The 27,501-nt window shown below is 40.8% G+C and overlaps 1 protein-coding gene across 2 annotated transcripts in view; it reads right to left on the bottom strand.

Moving 5' to 3' along the window:
• Positions 1-5,048: 5,048 nt before the first annotated feature.
• UBE2F (ubiquitin conjugating enzyme E2 F (putative)) overlaps positions 5,049-27,501 on the bottom strand; it is a 127,979-nt gene continuing 105,526 nt past the window's right edge. For both annotated transcript variants that reach the window (XM_077829590.1, XM_077829591.1), the window contains one exon: positions 5,049-5,513. In XM_077829590.1, coding sequence (XP_077685716.1) covers positions 5,463-5,513 — 51 coding nt within the window. In that variant the 3' untranslated portion in view covers positions 5,049-5,462. The remainder of the gene's footprint in view (positions 5,514-27,501) is intronic.

The following is a 27,501-nucleotide window of genomic DNA, read 5'->3' as shown; positions in this document are numbered from 1 at the left end:
CAGGAAGGGGGAACCTCACCAATTCATCCCTGTGTCGCAATAAGTCCAATGGCGCATTCCAGTAGCCAGCCTTAATTTTTTTCCGTTGTCTTCCAATCTAAATAATATTACCCCACGAGCCCTTAGGTATTGCCTCTGTATTATATGGGGCATTTTAGGGATAATTGGTAATAGACAAAAATAGAAAGGTCTTTAAGGGCGACCATTGTGAATGTGTGTGACTCTCCCATGTCGCATTGGTGCTACCCAAACAAAGCTGAACCATGGGCTTTAAAACATACTTTTTTAAAAAGAGGGTTCTTACCCTTCCCTACCCCGTAGGGACTAAAATTGCATCTAAGACCTTCAGTACAAACAAGTACAGTAACTACGCCCTTTTCCTTGTTTCTGAGACATGCAGTTAGAAGTGGATAATGGCATTTGATCACTGGAGCACACCTACTTTACTCTCCTTATGTGAGTTGATATCATGTGGTAGCTATTGTAGAAAGGCAAAGAGCACACCTTATTTGACTGCACTTGCCCGTAGTAAGAATACATCTGGGAGCTCAACTTACAGCAATAAAGGGTTAACACAGGACATTAAAGCTAACCACGTTTCTGCCTGTTAACAACTCTCTAAGAAATGTGATCCTGAAACCCAATTATAACCGTGGGTCGGAGCTGGAACAGGGTTGCTTCCATCTATTCCTACACCTTAATGGCACTACGCTTTCTAAGGGGCCCCTGTGATCTTGTTCGTGAGTCTCCTTTGTGGCACCAGGTAATTTCCTTCGCTATGTCCTCTCCTTTCAGCCAATCTCTTCCCCAATAATTAAACTTTTCTATTTGAGCATCTACTCATCATCATCTTCTGTGCATTCTTCTCATGTGGCAGTGGTCCCGGGTCAGCTTGCCCTCTAATGTAAACTGCAAGAGCTTCCCCTGAGTCCTGTGTATTCCAAAGGAAGATCTCACTCATTCTGCCATATTTCCAAATTAAACATGTTCTTCACAAGCAGTCCGGTAGGCCAGGTCTACACGAGGAATTTAGTGTGGTATGGTTACATCTTGCAGGGCTATAAAAAAGCCAGAGACTTAGTTATGCCGACTTAAGACTGGATGGAGACAGCGCTAGGTCAGTGGACGAGTTCGTTTGTTGACCTAGCTCCCCGCTCCCCACCAGAGAGGTGGCTTACCTCTGCCAAGGGGAGAACACGGCAGCTTTGTTGCCATAGCATTTTCAATGTAGACATATCCTTACATGCTAGACGCAAGATGGAATTCCATGATAGTAAAAGGACAGTGTCCACTGATTGTAATTAATAGTTCCCGTTCTTTCTCATTTTGTCTTTTTACATTTCAGCAACCCCCTTCTTGCACCCTCCCAATGATTGAATCTTTTCCCATTTGGTAAAATATATGATTATTGTCCCTGGAAATAACGCAAACCAGCTATGTTTCCCTTTTACGTACAATTAGTGCCTTGTTGTAGCAAAATGTCACTGTGCAGCGACAACATGTGTTCATTGTTGTACTTCTTTCACCTCTATCAAGGTATATTCTACTCCTTTTGAGACAGCAGGTAGTTCTGCATTCAGTGCAGATTGGTTGAAGAAAGCGTAACAGACAATCGGATACACCGCCAATGCTTCTGGCTTGCATAAACTTTGCCTCTCAGGTAATTTAAAGAACATGAAAGTGGCCATACTGGGTCAGACCAAAGGTCCATCTAGCCCAGTAGCCTGTCTTCCAACAGTGGCCAGTACCAGGTGCCCCAGAGGGACTGAACAGAACAGGTAATCATCAAGTGATCCATCCCTTGTCACCCATTCCCAGCTTCTGGCAAACAGAGGCTAGGGACATCATCCCTGCCCATCCTGGCTAATAGCCATTGATGGACCTATCCTCCCTGAACTTATCTAGTTCTTTTTTTAACCCTGTTATAGTCTTGGCCTTCACAACATCCTCTGGCAAGGAGTTCCACAGATTGACTGTTTGTTGTGTGAAAAAATACTTCCTTTTCTTGTTTTAAACCTGCTGGCTATTTAATTTTATGCGGTGACCCCTAGACTCTTGTGTTATAAGGAGTAAATAACACTTCCTGATTTACTTGCTCCGCATCAGTCATGATTTTATAGACCTCTATCGTATACCCCCACCTTAGTCGTCTCTTTTCCAAGCTGAAAAATCCCAGTCTTCCTAATAGCTCTTCATACATAAGCCGTTCCATACCCTCTTATGATTTTTGTTGCCCTTTTCTGAACCTTTTCCAGTTCCTATGTATTTCTTTTTGAGGTGGGGTGACCACATTTGTATGCAGCATTCAAGATATGGGCATACCATGAATGTCTAAAGAGGCAATATGATATTTTGTGTCTTATTATCTATACCTTTCTCAATGATTCCAAACATTCTGTTCGCTTTTTTGACTGCTACTGAGTGGATGTTTTCAGAGAACTATCCACAATGACTCCAAGATCTTTCTTGAGTGGTAATAGCTAATTTAGACCCTATCATTCTGTGGGTTTAGTTGGGATTATGTTTTCCATTGTGCATTACTTTGCATTTATCAACATTGAATTTCATCTGACATTTTGTTGCCCAGTCACCCAGGTTTCTGAGACCCCCTTGTAGCTTTCTGCAGTCTGCTTTGGCCTTAACTCTCCTCCTCCTCACAGCAGAGCTGAAGGGCACAAGCTGGTCTTTGGTCTGGCCATTTTCACCCACTTGAGCTAAGAGGACCCCCAGGTAGGAGTGTAGTGAGACAGGGGCCTGGAACGAACACAGAGGGATCACCAGGGAAGGGGCGGCGAGTGGGGGTTTTTTAGGACCTTTGCATTCTAAATGGGCTGCTCTCTCCTGTGCATCAGCTGTGAAACAGAGCAGTACCACACCTAGCTCAGGCCCCCGGGCTCACACCTGGGGGTGGAGTGCTTGGAAAGGGCATGGTTAAGATAGGGGAGTATCTTGGGGGTTTGTGCTGGGTTTTGGGAGCTCCACGACCAGGTAGCAGACAGCATCAATTCCCAGAAACATGCTAGAGCCACCAAGGAAGGAGTACTGCAGCATGCTGTGCCCCAGAGAAGCTTAAAACCACCCAGAATTCCTCTCACAGGAGCCCAGTGGACAGCCCAGCACAGGCAGCCTGCCCAGTTCTGTTACAGACAGAACTGCAGTCCAAGTGTCTGTACACGCTTAATATTCAACTTGGGCATGGTGACTGACCTGTATTAATACCAAGCATCTCTCATCACACACTCTGCCTGGGTGAGGAAACACTCCCTTTTCCAGTCATCTGCCTCTTAGTGGAATAAGGTACACGCACTGATTCTGGAGAGAAACCTACACTGGCTTGCTCAGAGAAAACTGCACCATTTCCCCCTCTTCCCGGCAGGTGCATGGCCCATAGTAGAAGAATGGGAATCAGAGAGAGTGCATAGTTTCTTTCAGGTTTCAGAGTAACAGCCATGTTAGTCTGTATTCACAAAAAGAACAGGAGTACTTGTGGCACCTTAGAGACTAACCAATTTATTTGAGCATAAGCTTTTCGTGAGCTACAGCTCACTTCGTCGGATCATTTCTTTCAGTATTTTCTAATGAACTTAATGGAATCCTCTTTCTATACAATTTTAAGAGCAGCAACAGTATGCTGCCTCTTACTAAATGTAGGGCTGCCTCCTTGCTCTCACATTATAAAATGCATTTTGGAAATAAAGATAATTTGGGGTAGGGATAAGCATATAAGATTTTCTGCCACCAGTGTTAAAGTAAAACATGGAAAATGCATTATTCTAACTAAGGAGGGTGGCACAATATTTTCATACAGCAGCTTTTACAGATTTTTGTTTTTTAAATCCCCAAGTGTGGCTCCAGTCTTGCAAGCTGCTCTGCGTGGATGGATCCTTGGAGTCCTACTGAAGTCAGTAGGGCCCTGTATAACTTTCAGGGTCCAGCCACAAGAAGCAGATGGCAGCAGCAGGCTTTAAGAATGCGTCACCTAAGTTTGGAATGTGCCAGTGATCTAGTAACTTTTTTTTTTGGATAGACAATAGGTAATTTCACTGGCAAATGAAAGCCCCAGCATTTAACAAAGAGCAATGATGAGAAATTAAGATGACCAGCAGAATCAAGTAGCCTTCCAGGTGGTGCAAAATGTAAAAGCGTTACACACACACTCCGTATGTATGAAACCACAAACATTTATTTTGCTGCTTCATCTATTTATAAAAACTTGAACCAAACCCATTTCCACTCTCTGATCCCACCATGCAATGCATTTAGATGTCTATGGCTATATCCATTCATTTTCACTAAGCCAAACAGGATATTGAGCATCGTTCTGATTGGCATAAGTGAGTAATAGGGAGTAATGGTATACAATACACAATACTCTTCATAGCACTGATTCCAAATGTTTCATGCCTTTAGCTTTGAACGGACTCTCTGCTTTCACATGTCCTTACTCTTCTTTGATATACAGCTCCTTACAAGAAGAGGGATTATAGCATATCACTCCTTCAGCATAACCCCTCCCCCCACCAAATTAAAAATAAATAAAACCTAGGCTCACAGGAATAATATAACAATGGTGCAGTGTGTTACACACGCTATCAGTATGTTGCTCTCAAGGGCACAGGGTTACAGGACACAGCTGGGTCATTCACCAGAAAATTAATCTAAACTCCATTGTCAATTTATGGAACAGTCTCCAAAAATTTCCTCTCCACATCTGGAACTGAAAGGCCTGTTTTGAAAAGTTAGCCTTTTGGTGCATTTGCACAGAATATATTTTTTTTCCCTAAAACTACAAATTTAGACTTATAGGTTCTGGATTAGCCTATATTTCTCAACTATTTTGCACAAACAATACAAACTAAAAGTACTGTAGCTCAGACTCAAAGCAGCAGTGTACAAGTCATAAATTTGTGCCAAAATGTACTTCGATTAAATAGAATCATTAGAGTTCAGTATTAGAGGGAGCTGATTTTATGCGTTCTGACAAGCTCTAGTGACTGCTGGGAAAAGTTGGTATTATTTTTGCTCCATCAAAGGCAAGAGTAGTATAATCTGGTTCAGAGGGAGACCATTTTATTGCCAACTTGAAGTGTTCCAGAACATCACTGTTTTTACTAGGCAAGAAGAAACGCATCACTGTTTTTACTAGGCAAGAAGAAAAGTGTAGTACAACTTCAATAGTGATTTCTTTTAACTCTCAAGCATATTTCATCAACAAGATATACAGTACAGTTTCAGAAGAGCAAACATTTTAAAAGTAAGCAAACAACTTTTTTTAACCAACATACACAATTTCTTGCTGTATTTATGTTGAACTGTCCATTTACCTTGGACAATTACGAAGTTAGGTTTTTTCTTCAGTACAACATGGACACAGGACTAGTACAATCTGGGTTTTTTGTTGTTGTTTGATAAAGACAACTCTATAGTATGAAATCCATGGTCCTGCCATCAGTCTTCCTTCATCATCTCGCATACCGCTTAATGTAATCTTCAACTTTATTCCGAAAGTCCTCCTAGAGAAAAGAAGAATCAGAATTATACCACATACATTTCACAAAAACTCATTCTGGATGAGTGAAATTTCCATGTTAGGTACTCAAGGAAGTTGGTCTGCAGTTCTCTCTCAGACTAGTATGTCTTGCAAAAATGTCTCTATCATAGCATCTTTGCATTGCTTTGAAAACTGGCTGACTCACTGCATTTTTCACACTGCAGCAAAAGTCACTGGAAAAAATAGTATATACCACACTTAGAATCCTTGAAGTAACACTTTACTATGGACACCTGTCAAGATCGGTACAGTTTGAACAGTTCTGACAGGATTCCCTTACCATCGGATGGGTTCTAACTATGAATGTTTCATCATGTACAATGTAGCCATGGTCATATCATTTTAGAGTGAAAGAGTCCTTAATCAAATGAGGAATGATATGAAATACACTATTAGCAGATGGCATGCCACATTATAACTTTCCCCCTCTTCTATACAGTTGCATAACAGCTTATTTACATGGTAGTTGTGATATCTTTTAACTGTCTAGACTAATTTATTACAACTCTGAACAAGTTATTAGTTTCCTACAGTGATTATTAATTACAGAAAAATTATTAATATTACCCTTAAGGACAAAAATGGACAATATCTGACAGACCCTAAACACAAGAATGAGAGATGGTGAGAATATACTATGGCCTGAAAAACCTCAACTAGAGAGCAAGCCTGCCAATAATGGATGAACAAATCATGGTACCAATAAAAAAAATTCTGAACAGAAAAAAAAAGCACTAGCTTATGATGTAATACGAACCGAACTGTTAAAAAGTATAAGGGGATGAAGAATATGTCTGAGACAGGAGAATTACCAGAAGATTTTACAACCTCATGCATATTCAGATCCCCCCCCAAAAAGAACAGTGCTATGGATTGTAAAAACAACAGAACAATCAGCCTAGTATAGCATGTTCTTGCAAGTTGTTCAAGACTGAATACAAGGAAAGACTGATAAGGAAATAAGTGGACAACAATACAGTTTCAAACATGGAAAGGGCATCGCAATTATGAACCTGAAGCTTATATCAGAAAGATCAATCGAAATGGAGAAAACAGTATACTTGTGTTTCATTGACTTCCAAAAAGCATTTGACAGACTCTATCACTACAAATTGCTCAATATATTCCGATCTGTAGGGATTGAGGGATATAAACTCAGAGTAATAAAACAATTATACTGGAATCAGACAGTGATTACAGTGGGTGACACAAATAAAATCTAATAGTAATCAAGAGAGAAGTGAGACACGGTTGTATGCCACGGACTACTCAACATTTATAGCAAGTGATTAAATTAACCGAAGAAAGTATTAAGATGAATGGAAAAATGAATGAATGACATTCACTATGCACGGTACAGTTGGCTGATTCAGAAGATCTGATGAAGTTAGTGAAGATTACATATGAACGTGGGAAACCACATAGTATAAAGTTGAATGTGGACAAGACAAATAAGGGTGCCCTGTGACTATTTTTGCTATAGTGACAAACAGTCTCAGAGATTTCCTGATTGGTTTTGTTCTTTGTAGTTAAAAAGCCAATGTCCACCAAACATTGAGGGAGTGGAGTCTTCATTCCTCTGAAGAAGTGTGCAGTGTTGGGAAGAACACAGGTAAATGAATGAATTGGTTAAAGTGAAATTCTGCAACTACTTTAGGGGGTGAATTTGGGGTGCAGATGTAAAGACACTGTATCCTTATAGAATATAGTGTATGCAGGCTCTGCCATCATCGTTCCAAGATTGCCAGTTCTTCTCGCTGAAGTGATGACTACAAGGAAGGCAATCTTCAAGGAAAGGAGGGACATGGAGCAAGTAGCTAAAGGCTCAAACGGGGACCTTATGAGTACTGAGAAAACAAGGTTCAGGTTCCACTGGGGAGTAGACTTCTGAGTAGGTGAGAAAGTTCTTATTAGGCCTTTCCAGAATCTATTGGTCAGCGTATGTGCAAAGACTGAGTAGCCCTGAGAAAGGTGGATGTTATGTGCTGACTGACGCCAAGTACACTCACAAGGAGCTGATGGACAAACCTGGTGTCTTCAAAGATAGGCTATAGTCCAAGATGAGAGGAATATTTGTAGTCTCTGGGAAAGCGCCTCTTTGTTGTGCCCCAGAAGAGAAGTGCTTCTGTTTAGCTAGGTAATATTTTCTAGTACAGTCCCTTCTACTATTATAGAGCAGTGGCACTCAACCTTTCCAGACTACTGTACAACCTTTCAGGACTCTGATTGGTCTTGAATACCCTCAAGTTTTACTTCACTTTAAAACTACTTGCTTACAAAATCAGACATAAAATTACAAAAATATCACAGCACACTATTACTGAAAAATTGCTTACTTTCTAATTTTCACCATATAATTATAAATCAATTGGACTATAAATACTGTACTTACATTTCAGTGTATAATATATAGAGCAGTATAAACAAGTCATTGTATGAAATTTTAGTTTGTACTGACTTTGCTAGTGTTTTTCACGTAGCCTGTTCTAAAACTAGGCAAATATCTAGATGAGTTGATGTACCCCCTGGAAGACCCAGGGGCACGTGTACCCCTGCTTGAGAACCACTGTTCTAGAGAATGTTTCATATGGCTGTGGAGCATGAACATTCAAATACCAAGCTATGAGGTGGCACAGACATATTGGGGTGCTTGATCTTGCCATTCCACTGGATTGGGAAGCTTGGGGAATGTTGAGAGGATGATTGGTGGTTGGGATGACATACATCTGGTTGGGAAACTAGAACTGTCTGGATCAGAAGGGGGCAATCAGGATTTTGTGTAGAACTCAGGGCAGGAGAAGGCGGCATAGTTGAACTGGTCTGACGAAGGAAGAAGCAGAGCATCACCCTGGGAGTAATGTCGTAGGGCTCCTCTGGAGCAATACGTGGTGCATTTCTTGTTTGCTTGAGAGACTAACAGATCCCTGGTTGGGGTCCCCTACAGAGTGAAAATATTGCACAGTAACAAATTGTGAAACTCTCACTCGTGGTTGACTGCAAAGTGTCTGCTGAGGGAATCTGTAAGCACATTTGGCTTTTCAGGAAGGTAAGCTGCTGATAGGGTAACTTGATTGGGGATACACTAGTTCTAGAGGCTGACTGCTTCTGCACTTCCCTGCTTGTTGATGCAGAAGACAGCCGTAACATTGTCTGACATTATAAGGACATGGTGAGTATGGATGAAAGGAAGAAAGGACTCACATGCTTTCCATATTGCTTGCAACTCCAGAATAATGATGTGCACCCTGGATCCTTGAGATGTTAGGCACCTTATGCTGTGTGACTGTTCATGTGGGATGCATCTGTAATAATGGTCCTGGTCTGGAGATGAAGGGAGAAAGGGGGCGCCCACGCATACCTGATGAGGATTTGTCCACCAGAACATGGAAGCAAGACAGTACCCTGACCTAAACTGTTACCCTGAGGTTCATGGAACAACAGCTTGGGCAGTATACCGACTGCAGCCAAGCCTGAAGGCAATGAAGGTAGAGTCTTGTGAACAGGGTGACATAGGTGCATCGGGTGGGCCATATGACCTACGAGAGACAGACATGCTTATCTGGTACTTGAGGGTTGCTTGTGACATGAGCTATGATATTGTTTATGCTCTGGAACTTGTCCTTGGGGAGATACGCTCTTGCAGTGATAGAATTTAAGGCTGCTTCAGTGAAGACCAGAGCTTGTAGGGGGATGAGAACAGATTTTTCAATGTTTACTCTGACTCCCAATGAAGAGAGGTGGTGTAGTAACATCATGGAAGTTGAGACACAGGCTTCCCGGCAAGAAGCAGCCATCCGTCAAGGTAGGGGAAAACAAGGAGACCACAAAACTGATGTGGAGCAATACTACTGAGAGTATCTTGGTAAAGACTCTGGGAAGGTCGCTATTCCAAGGGGGATTATTCTGTACTGAAAATGGTCAGAGACTACTATCAATGTGAGAAAGTGTCTGAGAGTGGGATGAATCTCTACGTGAAAGTAGGCATCCTTCATATCAAGAGCTGTGATCCACATCCCTTTTCTAAAAATGGAATTATTGTTGCCAACGTGACCATGCAAAATCTGAGTTTGCGAATGAAGTGGTTGAGATTGATAACTAGTCTCCAACTACCCTTCTTTTTGGTTATCAGGAAGTTAGTCAAATAAAACTCTCCCCCTCGGTATTGAGAAGGGACATGTTCTATTGCTCCTCACTGCAGTAAGGTATTCATCTCTTGTTTGAGAATACTCTCATGAGAGTGGCCCCTGAAAGGTAGTGGGGAGGGTGTGTTTTTGTTTGTTTGTTTTTGCGCGAAAGTAGGGATGCAAACTATCATATAGCCAGAGTGGATGATGCTCAGCACCCGCTGTCCGTGTTGAAAAAGAGTGCTAGATGACGCCTAAATGGTGTGGGGAGATTGGGAGGGGTTGGGCTTAGTGTTTTGAGGTTCTTGAGTTCCCATCAAAAACAACATTGAGCCGGGGGTTGAGATGACGAGTCTGTTGCAGAGGGCGTAGGGAAGTGCGACTTTTGAACCCTCTGTCTCTTACATGGTAGTTCATAGGACCTCTGATAGAAAAACTGCTGAGCCACATGTGTAGATCTGACCGATGCGCGGTGGAGTTCCTCTTAGGGGGAGGTGTGTATATCCCCAGTGAATGGAGCGTAGCCCTGGAATCCTTTAGGGTATGGAGGGACTTGTTCATCTTCTGGTTGAAGAGCTGTGACTCATCAAAGGGCAGGTCCTCAGTGGTATTCTGAACCTCCCTAGGGAACGGTGATGCGTGGTGCCATGACTCTGTGCATGACAATGGGAGTAGCTGTAGAGGAGGCATCAGCAGCATTTACTGCAAATTGGAGGATGGTCCTAGCTATCATTTTGCTCTGTCCTGTTGAAAACGCTGCAAACTGGGCATAGTTCAGGAAATAGTATTCAGCCAGTAGCACCTGATAATTGACTACCCTGAACTGGAGGCTGGATGATGAGAAGATCTTTCTTCCCAGCAGATCCCGGCTTTTGCCCTCTTTGTCAGCAGGAGTAGATTGGGGATGTTGCTGTCTAGCCCTTTCAGAAGCGACATGGACCACCAGCGAATTGGGAGTGGGGTGAGATAACAAAAATTCCACACCCTTGGGCAGCACATAATAATGCTTCTCTGGCCCTTTGTGGGTAGGAGCACAGGTGGCAGGGGTGTGCCAAACTGTCCGCAGTATGGCTTCATTAACAGGGAGAACTATTCTGTTGGGTCCAGAAGTATGCAGGATATTTAGGAGTTTGTGCTCAGAGTCTTGCATCTCCTTGAGAGAAATCAGGAGCTCTCCAGCAATTCTGCAGAGAAGTCCCTGGAACTGCCTGAAATCATTGAGGGCGGGAGGGGATTTAGAAGTCACTGCTTTGTCTGGGGATGATCATGATGATGGAAGTGACAGAACTGTAGTGTAGTGTTCTTCCTCCTCTGCCAGATCTGGGGCAGGGAAACAAGGGGTGACTCCTTGGCATGTTGGATTGATTCTGCAGGGGATACTGGTTACTAGTCCCCCAATACGGCTAGTAGAAGGGATTGATAGTTGGTCATGGGGGACCCCATGGCATGGGGTACCAGTGGCCCCGAGTTGATGAGGCAGAGGTTGGTCCCAAACCGGCACGGGTCTTTTGGATGGTGGATGTTATGTAGGGTAAGGGAAGAGCGGTTCATTGGCTGGCTCAGAATCTCTTGAGGAGGATGATTCTGGTTCAGGCTGATGTACAGAGGGGGTTTCCCAGCCTGGGTCCAGTTGGGGGTCTCATGGCCTTCTCCATGAGTTTTTTGTGGAGATGAAGTTCCCGCCCTTGTCGGGTACAGCTGGGGAACAATCGGCAGATACCATGATGTGAGCTTTCCCAAGGCAGTACAGGCAGCACTGGTGGTCGTCACTGACTAAGCAGGATTGCAAGCAGGAAGCACAGAGTGTGAAGCTTGGAGTCCTGGGCATAGTCTGGTACCTGAAAGGCACACCTGGGGGGGTGGGAAGGAGAAGAGGGAGGGAGGGGCCTCCCAAGAGACTGATGTAATGCTAAACCATAAAAACTATTAAAACATTAAACTATTTACAAACAAGATGATTCTTATTTTGTAGAATGAAGCTGAAGTTGCAAACACTTAAGGGGCTAACCTGGACCATGCAGTGGTCGGAAAGAACTGCAGACGCAGTAGATTCACCCCGCCCTTTATCTCTTTGGTTGGAGGCACGAGGTGAGTCAAGGCACATGTGCAGACCAATGGACACTGCTTTCAAATTCTCTGGCTCCGGGCGCATGCGCACCATCAGTGGAAGGAAATAGGGACCCATCACTCGAAGCAGCAGTTAGGTTTCCAAAAAGATAACACAGATTACAAGCACCCATCATTAGAAGTCATGTCTGACTAGCATCAGGAGCCGAGAGCCTCAATGGACATAAATGACAGAGGGATGGGATGGCATGTCTCTTATTTACAGCTTGACGTTTCAGGACTATGCAGTCCTCTTCTCTCTCATAGGAAAGAACTGATGAATTTAACAGAATACTGCATTCAGCTAACCTATTCCTTCTACAACTCTGATTTTAAGACGTCACCTCCTAACCCTATTAAAATTAGAGCTGGCCGAAACTGGGGATTTCCAGTTCACGAGAAGTTATGACATTTGAAAATTTGGTTTTGTTCCAAATTGGAATGAAACCAAATTTGTCAAAATTTCTTGTGAATCAGAAAGCTTAAAAATCAAAAGGTATTTTAGAAACAGATACAAGGTGTCTCCCCAGAGGGACAGCTGCTGACTCAAATGGACATTCTTGTCAGTTTCACAGCTGCTAGTGATTCTGTGAAAGTCTGTCAAAACCAACTCTCTTTCATAAAAAAAAAATGGATTCAATGAACTGGCATTTTCCAACAAAACTGTTTAACTGGAAAATTTCTGACAAGCTTTAATTAAAATACAGTTTTCCCAGCTCTTCAGTAAGGAATGTTAGACCTCACCTCCCCATTGTTCAAAAACAGATTAATCACTGGATAATTCAAGACTTCTTCACAGCATTGTAGCTGGCCTGCTTAGATGAGTCAAACAAAACTCCCTCCTTATCAGGGCATTTAACTAGAGAATTCACCCATTTCCTTGCTGAATCAGATTAATTCCAGACAGGTTTATTCTCATAAGAAATAAAAAATAACAAAAAGAAATCTATTGGAAGAATATGAAGTCACCAAGTTAATGTGTAGTGCTATTGAAAAGAAAAAATTCACAGCTCTGGAGATGGAAGACTATTACTCTGAAACCCATCTATTCACAAACCAATTACAGCCCAGATAGCAGCAGTGTCCTGCCAGTCGGCCTCAACTCTGCCAGTCAAATTCTTTGCCATGTGGGCTAAACATGCCAACTAAGTCCCATTAATGCTAACTGGTTTGATTTTTATTTTAAAACATGAAACTTAAGGGTTGGAGTGGCTACCTGACAAACAATGGTGACAAAAACAGTGTTTCCACGTTAAAACTACCTCACAAATACATGAAATATTTTGTGACAATGCAAATCTAATTGTCAGAATGGTTCCCAGACTGGAAATTGTTTGGGACTAGGATAGCATCTTTCCCGATGTAGCTTGATTCTTTTTGAATATTGAACAAAAAATTAAAATAACCTTTTGCATTTGTACACAGTATCAAGGATGCTATGAGCTATTTGTAGTACAAATAAATATAACTAATCGTAAAGCACCTCTCTTCAGCGGTCACTACGAACGCTCAGTTTCATAGACTCAAGCGTCTCAGCACTGCAACTCATCTTCACAGGCTGTTGTGTAATAATGAAATTACATCAGTCCACTTACTCAGAACATTGAATCAGATACTTGATGTATTACAGGACTCCTGGGCTCATTGCCCTGTTTACTGAACAGTACTGAGCTAACCCAGAGGTAATAATCATGAAGAAATGAAAGGTCAATCTCCAAGAAAGGGAAAGGTCATTTTAAGTTTTTGGGGTCAATCAAGAATCAAGCTACTTTTTTGTCTGCACCTACCTAGTTAAAACACTATCCGCTTCAAGCCCTAAGTCAACGGAAACTGCTCATAATACAAATGGCTGTATGGTCCATACGTAAATAAAGTAAGCACGGGGTTATTACATCTCACCTCGTCAGCCTGAGAAGTCACTTTAATAAACGAGGTTAAGAGGTAGGATTAAGGAAGATGCATATAAACTAAAATATAAACCATTACAAATGACTGCATATTCATTACTGAACAGAATTTGAGAAGTGGCAACAACAAAGTACAGGAAGTTGAAAAGCACTTTTTCACCACTGAATCCGAAGTGTTATATCAGAACACAAGCTCTCTCCATTAATCGAAGGCAGAGACAGTGTCTAAATAGCAAAGATGCTCTATAAAGGCTGTCTGTCACTTCTGCTTACCTTCCTGATCCAGAAAATGACAGCGTTGGCCAGATTACATTAAGCAGATTATGTTTCATGTGAATCTGGTTACTGAACAGAAGGTTTTCATTACACAACTGCAATACTCTAATTTTAGGCACACCATATGGTTTAAAAGTTTCTTATTAACACTGTATATTTGTTTATGTTCACATCTGTTTATATGCAGTACTGAACAATCAGAAGCAGAAATAATAATCAGAAGAGTACACGTTTTGCATTATAAACTGGTTAATATGAAACCTCAATACGAACACTGCAAAAACTTGAAAATTCATTGAAAAGAGTGAAAACTGTGGAACATGTTCAGTATATCTGACATGGAATAATATTCCACAATATTATCTATTTAAAATTGTGTAACTGCGTGGGCAACTTAAGTTAAATATACATTGAATTTACCAAATGAAAGTTTTTTCCGTATTTATTGGTAGTTTTACTTCCTTTAAATTTAGTTTGCCTTGTTTAATTTTTAGCATGCAGTATTCTTGCAAGTGAAAATTTATCTGAAAGACAAGGTGGGTGAGGTAATATCTTTTATTGGACCAACTTCTGTTGATGAGAGAGACAAGCTTTTGAGCAAAACAGAACTCTTCTTCAGGTCTGGGAAAGGTACTCGGAGCATCACAGATAAAAGCAAGATGGAACACTTAAAAGGTGAGCCTGGGAGCTTAAACTCATAACTCTCCTAGACAGTAAAAATCACGGGCTGCACAGACACACTGAATTTATGGCTTATTACAACAATCTGTAACCCACTAACCCCCCTTTTTGTCCTAGGACTGCAGAGGTGTTAACGGGCTACCCTACCTTGAATGGTTCCCTAGAATGTGTTAACTACTTATGCTAAACAGTCTGTTCCATCTTACATTTAGCTGTGACCGGCAAGCACCCCCACCCCCCGCCAGCCCTGGAAGGGTGTGCAGGTGGCAATGGCCCTCCCACCCCCAGCCCCAGAGCGCCAGGTGTCGTGCCCCCATGCCTAGGCCTGGAGCACTTGGCAGAGTCCCTGGCTGCAGGTCGGCCCCCATGAACCCCAGCCTGGGGCCCCAGCCACAGGGGAAGAGTGCTTTCAGCGCAGCTCCTGGGGGCTGGTGAGGCCATGCAAGGCAGCCTTTAATACCCGCTGCCCATGGTTATATGTAATGAGTCAACCATATTAACAGAAAATTGAACAAACTGAACTCAATGCTTCCAGATAAAAGATTGCATAGGTAATAGCAAAAAAAAAATCAAAAAAAAATCCAATGTTAAATCAATATACTTGCATCTCAGCTGATGCACATATGTCAAAAGCAAGATATGCTGAAACTGAACTGAGCTTAAAAAAATATGGCCTAAGATATACAGCTACTGACTGTACATATTTGTGGCTACTGTATACATTTTCCATAGAGCATATCAATAAAATGAGAATTTAACAGAATGGAAGACAGGTACCTACAGATTATAAATAAGGCTACGGTTTTGTCATGGATTCCATGACTTCCACAATCTCTGTAACATACTCGTAGCCTTAATTATAAATCCTTGAGGAATGAGATGGAAGGAATATACTGAAAAATACAGAAATGAAGTGAGAGTACCTACTCAATTTCCTGATATGGTGAAATTCCAATACACTTCTATAAATGCTGGAATACTAGGAAATGCTACTCTGATCAAGGTCTCTGCATGAGTGCAAACAGAAGGTACTCTGGATCAGTGGCTATAAAATGATTAGAAATTAGCTCTTTTTTGGAGTATTTTACAATGGCAAGGAGTTCACTATTGACAAGCACTTAATTAAAAATAAAAACACCAACCAAACCACAAAATAACACAACCACCAACATAGCACCCCAGGCAGAAACAGCAAGCATGACAATCAACCAGAGACTACCTAATTGTTTGGCAATACCTCCTCACTTACAACCATTAACCATTTGCCCCTTCTTGCAATCTACATTCAGTTTTTACATTTGTACAAACTTTTATGCTAAAGGATTTGGTATTGGAACAATCTATTGTGCACAGTTGCTGTTTTGGATCTGTCACTATTTAGATTGAGGGAAAAAAACATGTTTTCCAGTTTGTAAATGTGAAGAATTAAAACAGCAGTGGACCTTTCATTAAATGCACAATATATCACAAAGTAGCAGAACAGGCATCATCTCTTGCCACAGCCATCCTCATACCCCTCTACGTACTCATCTAAACATCGTTAAATCTTCCAACATTACATTTCAGTAAAATCCACAATTACAATTAAATAGCTATATCAGGCAAAGTATTTGTTAAAGCTCATAGACTATAGAAATGGCCAAAACCATTTTTTGGGGAAAACATGTTAAAAAGAGAAAAATGCGACAAATTCAACAACAAGATTTTAATAATATAATAAATATCTGTGGTCAAGTTGCAGTTGACTGATAATGAATCGGTATTACAGAAGATGCAGCTAAACTAAATAATTAAGGGTCCTTTGGAATTATGCACGTTAACCAAGAGATTAGACATCCTAAACAACTCAGTTCTAATAGAAGTTTTAAAGGTGGAGATAACTAGTAGGGAAATTTATCTAGCTGACTTATGAAATATTACTTAAAAAGAAAAACCTTTCCTCTGTTGTTCTTCATATAAAAAAAGATATATACATCTACACATACACACAAAGATCTGAATGAATACTTTGAAATAACACAAAAATATCTGAAGTGTAAGGTATTTTTCCAATTCAGATTTCTTCCTGGTCATTGTCTCTCTCACCCTATTTAACTGTTTTAGTATGACACTTCATTTAAGAATCTCAAAGCATTGACATTAAATTTTAATTGTATGAATAGTGGTGTTTTGTGGTAGCCATGAAGGAATGATTTATAGATTTCCCCTAGAAACTTTTAGTACATTTGCAAGGTGTACAAAATCACAGTGCCAATTTTAATAGCCCATGTACTGGATGTGAAATGGAGTGGAGGGCCTTCTCTGCATTGCCCCCACTATGCCAAGGGCCTCAGCGTGAAGTTCCTTGATTCTCCACAAGCCATGACTCTACAGCAATTGTGCTGCACTAGGGCCTTCCATTCCTCCACAAAGCTAATGGATGGTGTCAACAACTGAACACTGGTTCTGAGCCAATGTTTCATTTGATCTATCTGCAGACTTGGGCTAGGAGTGCTCTGGTGGTATAGCTATGCCAGTAAAGCACTCCTAGTGTGCAAACAGTTATAACGACAAAGTCGTGCTTTGGTTGGTATAGCTCACTGCAGCCCCTTCCCCCCAAGTGAAATTAGTTATACTGGCAAAACTGCACGTTTGCCACTATAACTGACCTACCCCAGTAGCTTTTGCTGACAGAGCTATGATGGGTCAGGAATCACATCTCTTCAGATCCCTGACTGATCCAGCTTTGCTGGCATAAGTCTACTGCAGCACTGCACTGTGTCACTTTCAGTGACATCTCTGCAACTGTAAGGGCTGCAAACTGAGGCCAAAATTTTCAATGTGGATGCCTAAATTATTATCTTAAATCCCTATTTAAGCACCTAGATTAGAAGTGGTTTGATTTTGAGAACATCTGAGCATATGCAGCTACTATTGGCTTCAATGGACCAATAACTGTACATCTGAATCAAGCCACTTTTACATTTTGTGGAAGAGGTAGTACTTTATATCATCATGAACAGATTCAATCTGGCCTGACAGCATTACCGATACTCAAGACTGGATAACCAGAATTGGCTGCAGTTACGTTATCATAAAATTGAAAATTATGCTGGGCTGTTCAAGTCAGCGCATCTGGGGAGAATGCCATTTCCCTCACGATGTGTGATGTTTTGTTGTTTTTCTCCCTCTGATATGGAAACTATAATACATTCCTTTGTGAAACTGAGATTGAACTGCTGCAAAGCTCTTTAGAAAAACTATCCATAGCTGGTAGCCTAAAGTTTTAAAGAAATTTGAAGAATGTATTGATGTATATATATAGAGAGAGAACTGGTTTGCATGAGGCATGTAGGATATTTTGCAGATCAGACACTATTTAAATAAGTTACATTTTAAAGATTTGTCAGTCATTTCCGTAGTTACATGTTTTATTTATAAAATTTTTTGATTCATCCTTGTGATCCTAAAATTCATATTCATGTGCCAAAGAATGAAGATCTATTACCTTAGAAATTCCTCCACAGAAGAGAAACATTTATCATTTGCATCAACATTACAAATAATTTTGCATTCCAATAATTGTGTCCAGTGGTCATGAAAACAACACGAGTGTCTGATATTTAGATGAACTAGAAGATTCTACAACGAACCTAACTTGGCATCAGTTACTGGACAATCATTTTAGGCTCTCTTCTGACCAAATGATTTCTGTATGTTTGAGTAGAAAAGCCTTAAACAAAAATTAAAAAAAAAACACAACCAGCCTGATGAAGGACTCGAATCTGATTGAAGTGGTGCTCTGGCAATGGTGCTCTGTCAGTATTTAGAACAGATGCTTTGGCAACCCACATCTTGACCTAGATAGTGTGATTGTGCCCCAGTCTATTCAGTGACTATAGAACACAATTAGGGTCTAACTGAACTGAAAATTGAGAGAACGCTGATCTTTGACACAGAGAAGATCTCTATTGGGGAAGCTAACAACCCCATAACGTCTCATCTATACAGAAACAATTCCGTATTTGTTGTCTGGTGATGCTTTCATAACAACCATTTACAAATTAGAGAACAACAGTCAGACGTATAATCTGTCACATGTGTCAACCTACTCCGACCCACACAATGAGCATAGTAGGAAACCAACTACCTTTCTTGCCTGCCACTGTCTATTATGGTGGCATTTTAAGCTGTTTGAACAGCATCCTGTCCAAGGATAGGAGAGACAAAGTTCTTATTGAAGTTATCTTCAAATTTCTCTTATACAATCAAAGGTGTTACCTATGCCAAATGTACACGAGCAAAGTGTGTAGAGCCCATTCTTCACTACTCAAGTTCATATACCTTTGACTTGCAGCCCCCTTCTCAGGGAAGGAGCACAACTTGTGCTCAACTTTTTTTTGGAATCCCTTTTGTGAATTACTTTCTCTCTCACTGTTTCTCTGGGTGCGTCATAAAAGTGTGCTCAAATATTTTTCTGAGATCTGTTTGATACACTGAATGGTTGAGTTCTTAGCATACATTGTAATCTGTTTTACTGACAGACACCTCTTCCACATCTTTCTTTTAATCCAATACTCAGATTTTTTTTTTTGGCACAAAAGCATCAACACACGTAATTGAGTTCAAAGCAGCAAGTGGTGCCAATCTGCCCAGTGCGCACCCAGAGGAGAGCGTACCTGAAGAGATGTCACTTGGACTACTATGCAGAGCTGTCTAGCTAAACCCTACTGTGTGTAAACCAGGCCTTAGAGTCAAGACAACCATGAACCAGTATGTACGCAACAAGTATGACATCCACTAATGCATAGAAATTACTTAGTTTCCAAAGCTAAATGTATTTGTCTAAACTACAGTTTTCTAATGCAAAACAAGAGCTTCAATTGATACAAAGATCTGTTTCTTTTGGATTTTCAGTTGTTATCTGGACAAAGCTCATATCTGCTAAACTTTAAACCAACTTTACTGAACTAGAAAAGTAAAGTTCCATCCATAGTTACAATGTTTATTAAAGATGGGTTATAGTTTGTATAAATAATTATAAAAATAATTATGTATATCCATTAGCACAGTTAGCAGATATGCTGCTATTTTCATTCAGATTTTTTTTACTGCACTTTAAGCTTATTAGGAGAGGGCTTCAAAGTGCACAGTATGCATTTACAGCACAAAAAGGGAAGAGTTAGAAAAAACCATAAGGATGTACGAAAATAACCAGTTCATTAACCTGAGAGGTTTATCAGTCAAAACCCAAATACTTATTTTCATTTGCAGTTGCGAAAATTCCTATGGAAAAACACCATGCATAGTAGGTAATTCTACAGAGGAAGAAAAGGGCCTATTGTAATAAATATTATTGGGATCAACTAATGCAATATGACTGTCAGGGTGAACGTTTACTGAAAAAAGTCTTTGAACTGAAATAATGCCTTTGCCCTCAATATGACAGTTTAAACTGCAATCAAAGAATGCTACAAAACTCTGCAATTGAACATACATAATTTCAACAAGGAAACAAATGTCTGAAAACCTTTAAAATCAAGTTCACTTCTAGCATGTGAATGTTTGAAACATTAAAGCAAGCCTTTAAACTAATAGACCAAACTCTTCTGTTGTAAAGCTGATGATCAAAAAACCGGAGTTTTAAAAACTGATACCATCATTTTATAGCGTATAGGTAATTCCAGTGCCAAAAGAACAATGATCAGAAACAAAGGCTCTGAATATGAAATCAAATCTTGGATATATGAAAATATCTGTAGACTCTACTTCCATATCCTCAGCTAGTTACAATATAAGGCCTCTCATAGTTTGGCATTTCCTCCCTAGCCCTTCTAGTCTCCTCTAGAAATTTCTCATCGGACAATAAGGCTGACAGGGTAACATATAGTAAAAATAAAAGTAAAGACAACTGTGGTTATCTGGCCTTTGTACTGGGGAAATATATTAAAAACACAAAACCCTTTTGGAGGTTCACAGAAAACCAGCCAGACAGAAGTGGTTACCATTTGCCTGTGGATTCTTTCAGGGGGTGCTGTGACTCCACATGCTACCACCGTAGCTATGAAGCCCATACTTTAAGACACTGGGATAGTGCCAAACTCCACCTTTCCTGTGGTGGTTGCATATGAGAAGAGGGAAAGTCTACAAGGTCCAAAACTGTCACTAGTATTCGTGGACTCACTGAAAAATTCAAAAAATCTAGGTTGGTTGTATACAGGCTGTGGGTTCATATGAACACAATAAAATGCAGGTTTCAATTCCACAGATACCATCACTGGTTGATTTTAATTACAATAGTTCCTCATCCTCACAAAATCTTATAAAGTCACTTTTAAAAGAAAAAGGGAAATAACTCCATTCAGTTTTCCAGAGTATATGCATGTTTCAGGGCAGCTTGATAAAGAGGGTAAAAAATCCAAGGGCCTGCTGAAATACAAACCTTTAAAGAGCAATTTTCACATTCATGGACATTTTTTCAAATAATATGCTTCAGCAGCTATTTTCTTTTGCTATTATTGCAGATACTATAAAAGGCCACCACCTTTCCCCAAACTCGTCTCCTTTTTCCTGGATCCTCTAGTAAAGTCATAACCTTGTGTTTGTGACATTAATTTTTTCCCATGGAATCACTGTGATGTCAGAAATTCAGCATTATAATTGCAAGATCATGTCGAAGTGTAAAATGAACACGGGGGAGAAAATCCTATTTAATATCTTCAAAAACTAGCATACGTAGCAGAAAATAATTTTTTAAAAGTGAAACCCTAAAGAGGGAGCAAAGGTTATCATTTAAGACAACATTTTCAGGAAAGCAGTGAATAGGATACGTGTAATTGGAGCAGCAAGTATAAGAAATATATGCCTTTTCGGTTCATTACATAACCCTGCTTTTGTAAATCTGGAGAATTAATCATTAATCATTTAAGAGGCACTTACATGTTAAAAGGGCTAGCTTCAAAACCTAGACCTCAATTATCATTAAAGAAATCTTAGTGGAACACATCTTTCTATTGGTGCTGTACAGCAATTAGTATACAATACTGAGAATTAACCATTAGAGAAAACATGGGTTCTGAAAAAAAGTCAGAAAAATTAGTGCCTACAAGAGCCTGATCAGTAAAATCATGTTAACGTCTTTCTTTGTAACTACACCATGACAAGAAAGCACAACCATTGATAAGAAAAACCGAAACACCAACACCCTGATAAGTGTGGAAGCAGGATGTTGGTTGCAAGCAAGATGCCTATTCAGCAGTGGTTCTCAAACTTATTTGATTAGGCCTCCCTTCTTTGTGTCTATAGTCGTTTATCCCCCTAAGTACATACATCACCACCCAGCTCTGAAGGCAGAATGGAGAGCAGCAGCGGCAGCTGGCCGGGCACCCAGCTCTGAAGGCAGAATGGAGAGCAGCAGCGGCAGCTGGCCGGGCACCCAGCTCTGAAGGCAGAATGGAGAGCAGCAGCGGCGGCTGGCCGGGCACCCAGCTCTGAAGGCAGCCCCATGCCAGCAGCAGCACAGAAGTAAGGGTGGCAATGTGAAAACTGATATTCGCCAATATCACTGTTCACAACACACTTAATGCCCCATTGCCACCCTTACCTCTGCACTGCTGCTGCCAACCCGGAGCTGACAGCTGGAGCCGCGCTGCCTCCAGGTGAGGGACTGGGGACAGGGCAGGGAAGGAGAGCCTAAGGTTGGGCTACCTCCTGGTGAGGAATTGAGGGGAGGGCAGAAGGAGAGCCTGAGCTCTGGGACTCTGGCTGTCCCCTATATCCCTGCCTCCTGGGTGTGCACAGCCCTCATACATGAACCCCAGCCACCCAGAGCTGACAGCCAGAGCTCTTAAAAAAATCCACTAAAACACACAACTCTCCCCTTCCTTGACACATTCCCACACCTCCCTTGGGAGGCCTGCCCCACAGTTTAAGAACCGCTGCTTTACAGGATCGAAACTCAGTTTGTTAAAGGGCGAGTGCTTTTATTTGTAACTCCCCCCACCTCCATTGTTATAAAGATAGTTAAAGATTATCTAACAAATCCTCCAAGAGTTTTAACAAAATTACTTAACCTGGGATTACATATTTTTGTTTTTACCCATCCCTGGCCTCCATTTCCTGTTTGAAAACAGGAGCTGGTGGGGGAAATATCAGAGCAATAACAACGAACAGACAGGTAAGTGACCCAGATACTAGCCGTGTAGAATCAAATTTTCAAAAGCTCTCAGCACTCAATAGCTCTCCTTTGGATGCCTTAATAAGTGATTGAATTTTTTTTGAAGTGCCAGAACCCAGCAACTAACACTGAGAATAGGAGTTGCTGGCTGCTGAAACAGTATTTGAAAATCTGGCCAATTTATTTAGGTGCTTAAATTGGAGCTGGGCTCTTCTGAAAATCCAGCCCAAAACGTGAACACTGAGCACTTCTGACATCTGACCCAAATGTAATAAGGTAATTTGACAAAATTTCCCCTAACAACAAAACGCTATTTCAGATTAAAAAGTGAAACTGAACCAAGCTCTTACTTCTCTCCCCTCACCTGACAAAAGAAACAATGTTTGCTAATGGTTCCCCAGGGCATATTTTGAAAGTGTCTAGGGAGTGGGGCATTAAATAAACTACCTTTAAAGACAGAAGCCTCACTCTTAAAGAGCTCAGGGGTTCTGCTTACTGGGATATACAAGGGGTGAGAGGGAAAGAACAAGACAGGTAGTCTTTCTTTTACAGCTATATTAAAAAAAATAATCTAGGACCAAGTTACTTATCTTCTTGTATCATGCAAACTGCCTAGAAAAAGCTTGCTAGGTGAGTATTTAGTCATTCACTTTACATTTCTTCACATTTTTTGTTGTCGGTGTTGCTCCAGAGGTCCAGGACTGAGTGTCTCCAAAATCATATCCAACTTCTATTATAAAAGTTAAGGATAGAAAAACCAAACAATAGCTTTCTAAAGGAACAGCAACACCAGTGCTGACATTTCAGCTACATAACTGAGACACGCACCAAGCATGGGAACATTTCTTCTTAAAACTGAAATGTTTAGTTTTGGATAAATGGAAGAGTAAAATTTTGGGTTTGTCAATGTTGATAATTCCTTTACTCTCAGCTATATACAAAGACTCTCAGCTATATACAAAGACTACAACAGGAATTGTATTTTATAATCACAGCATCATTTAAAGTCCTCAGGACCAAATTATAACCTATCTGTGGATTTTCTTTTTTCCATAGTCAATTGCATTTTTGCATCCTAGGAATTTTTAATCAATCTAAAAATACTACTTTGAATTTGAAGTGCCCTGCAATTCTGTATCTGTCTCCACTTATAATAATTTGCATTAATTAACCATGCTAAACTGATTACCTCTAATGATGTAGGAAAGGAAGATTTTTTTTTCAGTAGTTAAATGACAAAAATAATACCTGTAGAACATCTGATAGGACACAGATTAAAGTCCTGAGGGTATTCTCTATTTTTTTTAGTTATATATAGGATGCCCCCAACTTCAATAGTGTGCATCAGACAAACGTTCCTTTCAGCTAAGAAACTAGGTCTAAGGCTCCCGTTAGAGCTCATCATTACTTCAGCTGAGGGGTTGGGGCAGAGGTCACTGTAGAGCAATACAAGGCAATCCTACTCTATGGTAGCCCAAGGAGAACAGAGTCAAAAATCTAAACCTTCTGCATGGCAGCATGAAGCACTACAAGACTATTTGAATCGTTTCCAGAAATGTGGTTTTTATTTTCTTTTAACCCCACAATGTTAAAACTCATGTTTATTGCCTTGCCAGACATTGCTAGAGATTTTTAGAAGTGGGTAAAGGAGAGTGGGGCAGGGGAAGTGTTACTATAGCCACATCTGCAGTAAGAGGTTTATCTGAAAATGTAAAAGGAGGAAGATTTTTGTAAACTTGCTGTATCTGAACCGAAAACCTTTAACTGCAATAGATATTTTGAACAAGGTGGGCTTTAATGTCAACTTTAATGTTAATGTTTTTGAGGCTTTCATTGCAGACATTTATTTTTCTGTATTGTGCATGCCGTATTTGAAGGTTACATATTATCTGACAGGTGTATCCTCATCTATTGCCTCGCCACATTAGAAAAGAAAGCTAGTATGTCTCAGTAAATTAGAAAATAAATTAGACAAAGGCAGCAATCCAAGCAAGCAGTACAGAGCTGTAAGTCATGAAATCAAGGCTACTGACAAGCACTCAGCAGGAAACAGGTTAATAACATGAAATATCAGGTCCCATAACTTATCTATACAATTAACAAATAGCAAGCTATTTCCATTATCTTAGAGCAAGATATCACACAACATCCCTTCAGTAAAAGTCAAGTTATATTTTGTTCTATCTCCATTCTTTTATGCAAGATTATGTTGGACAATTTTAAGAATGTCATTAACAGCTTGCTTCTCTCTCCATATTGTAATTAGCCCTTTCTTCCTTACATAGTGTAGCAAGATATGAATGACAGGTAATCGGCATTCTCACTTGAAGATATTCTTTAGTCTTGCAGGGATATCGTAATACATGTAGATGTGTCAGGTTGAATTAGAGCAGGGTGGGCAAACTACGGCCCACAGAAGGCCGTAGTTTGCCCACCCTGGGGGAGGTACCTGGAGGCATGGCAAGGGCAGTGCGTGGGGCCCTGTGCCGCCTCCTCCCCCAGCCACATCCCCGAGTGGCGCAGCGTGGGGCCAGGGCAGGCACCCAAACCTACTACTCCACAGCACACCTGTGCCACAACAACTTTCTCAGCCCCGCTCTGGCAGGGCTCTGCTTTCAGTCCCACTCTGGCTTCAGCCCCACTGCAGCGGGTCTTCGGCTTTCTGCCCTGGGCTCCAGCCAGTCTAACACCAGCCTTGCTTGGCAGATCCCCGAAACCTGCTTACGAATCCCCAGGAGGCTGCGGACCCTTGGTTGAGAATTGCTCTTTTATTTCAAATGGGAATTGAAGGTGCTTAGGACCTTGTAGAATAAGACTCTCAATGAGGTCTATGACTAAATTTCCAACATGCAAGTAGTAAAGCCCTTGTAGTTCGATTCTTTCCATTATTGGATAAAGGTGTTTGCCACCTCCTCAGAACATTAAGAAAAAGTCGTGTTTATGATTATCGAAATACTGTGCGTTACGTCATGAAATCAGACACAGTGGAGGTTTTATTACTTGTTTTCTCCCCCCAGGATCTGGCTTGTTACATTATTATGATGCCATTCATCCAGCATTTAAAGAACCAACCATAAAAGCAGACAAATATTTTTGTTGCTTCTCTGCTTTTGTAAAACTTCAGAACACCTAACAGGTGTTTTCATGCTGGGAAGTTCATAGATATTAAGGTCAGAAGGGACCATTATGATCTAGTCTGACCTCCTGCACAATGCAGGACACAGAATCTCACCCATCCACTCCTGCAATAAACCTCTCACTTATGTCTGAGCTATTGAAGTCCTCAAATCATTACTGAATTAGGACATACGTTAAGGATGACAATGGGCTTTTTGAGATGGAATTTGGTATTCACCTTGGGAAAAGATATGGTAGAAGATGGAAAGGGGAAAAAACTGCAGATGGTGGCAGAGGTAACAAGGAAGCTCAGTTCCCCAGTCCATCTAGCAGAGATGGTGGCAACCTGGAAGTCAGTTTTAAAATGACAGTAACTATAAAAGTCTCCCCTTGGAGCTCAACAGGGAGGCCCCATTAAAGCCTGAAGAACCAAAGAAATCACCCTGTGGGACTGCTGGAACAGATCGATAACAAAACAGAGAAAAAGTCTCGACATAGGGGTGAATACCGTGTCCTGATCCATGGTGAACCAACAGTTTGCAAAGACAGCTGAGGAATGGACAAAGAGTGCACTGACCTTTTAAGAACCTTTGTTAATCCTGCTAGTAGAGAGAATATATTCATATTCTAGACAGTGCAAAAATTCAATAAAGACAACTACAAACGACTACACTTAAGAGGGAAAAAAAATCAAATGCACACCTATAAAACGGGGAACAACTGGCGAGGCAGTAGCAATGCTGAAAATGACCTGGAGGTTATAAATCGCATGCGAGTCACAAACTGAACATGATCACAAACTGCACGAGTCAAAAATGGGCTGCAGGTGCAAAAAAGACAAATATTCGGGGGTGTACTAACAGGACTGTCATATGTAAGACACAGGAGGGAACTGTCCTGCTGTACTTGGCGCTGCTGAGGCCTCCGCTAGAGTACTGTGTTGCATTCGAGGAACCACCCTTTAAGAAAGATGTAGATAAATTGGAGAGAGTCCAAAGGAGAGTATCAAAAATAATAAAAGGTTTAGAAAACCTGATCCCGAGGAAAGCTTTTATAAAAAGTGGACATGTTTAATGTTGAGAAAAGAAAACTGAGGGGGAACAATCTTCAAATATGTTAAGGGTCGTTACAAAGAAGACTATGATCAATTGTTCTCCCTATCTACTGAAGATAAGACAAGTAGTAATTGGCTTAATCTGCAGAAAATGAGATTTATGTCAGATATTAGGAAAAGCTTTCTACCTATAAGGATAATTAAGCACTGGAATAGGCTTCTAAGGGAGATTGTGGAATCCCCGTCATCTGAAAACAGGTTAGAGGAACGCCAGTCAGGGATGGTCCTGCCACAGCACAGGGGGCTAGACTAGACGACTTCTTGAGGTCTCTTCCAGCCCTAGGATTCATTTATTTCCAACGTAACTGACAACCTTATTTGAAAGAACTATAGAAGGGAGTTCAGTAGGAAGGGGATTTTAAGTAAAAGACATTTTAAAGGCATGCTATGTTGAAATGATGAGTTAAAATGTTTATTTTCAAAACTGTTTATATTCTGAGACTGGCTTTCCAGCTGCCTTGCGCCATCAC

Source organism: Eretmochelys imbricata, chromosome 11, assembly GCF_965152235.1.
Source record: "Eretmochelys imbricata isolate rEreImb1 chromosome 11, rEreImb1.hap1, whole genome shotgun sequence".
Classification (NCBI taxonomy): Eukaryota; Metazoa; Chordata; order Testudines; family Cheloniidae; genus Eretmochelys; species Eretmochelys imbricata.
This window is presented reverse-complemented; position numbering and strand designations above follow the sequence as displayed.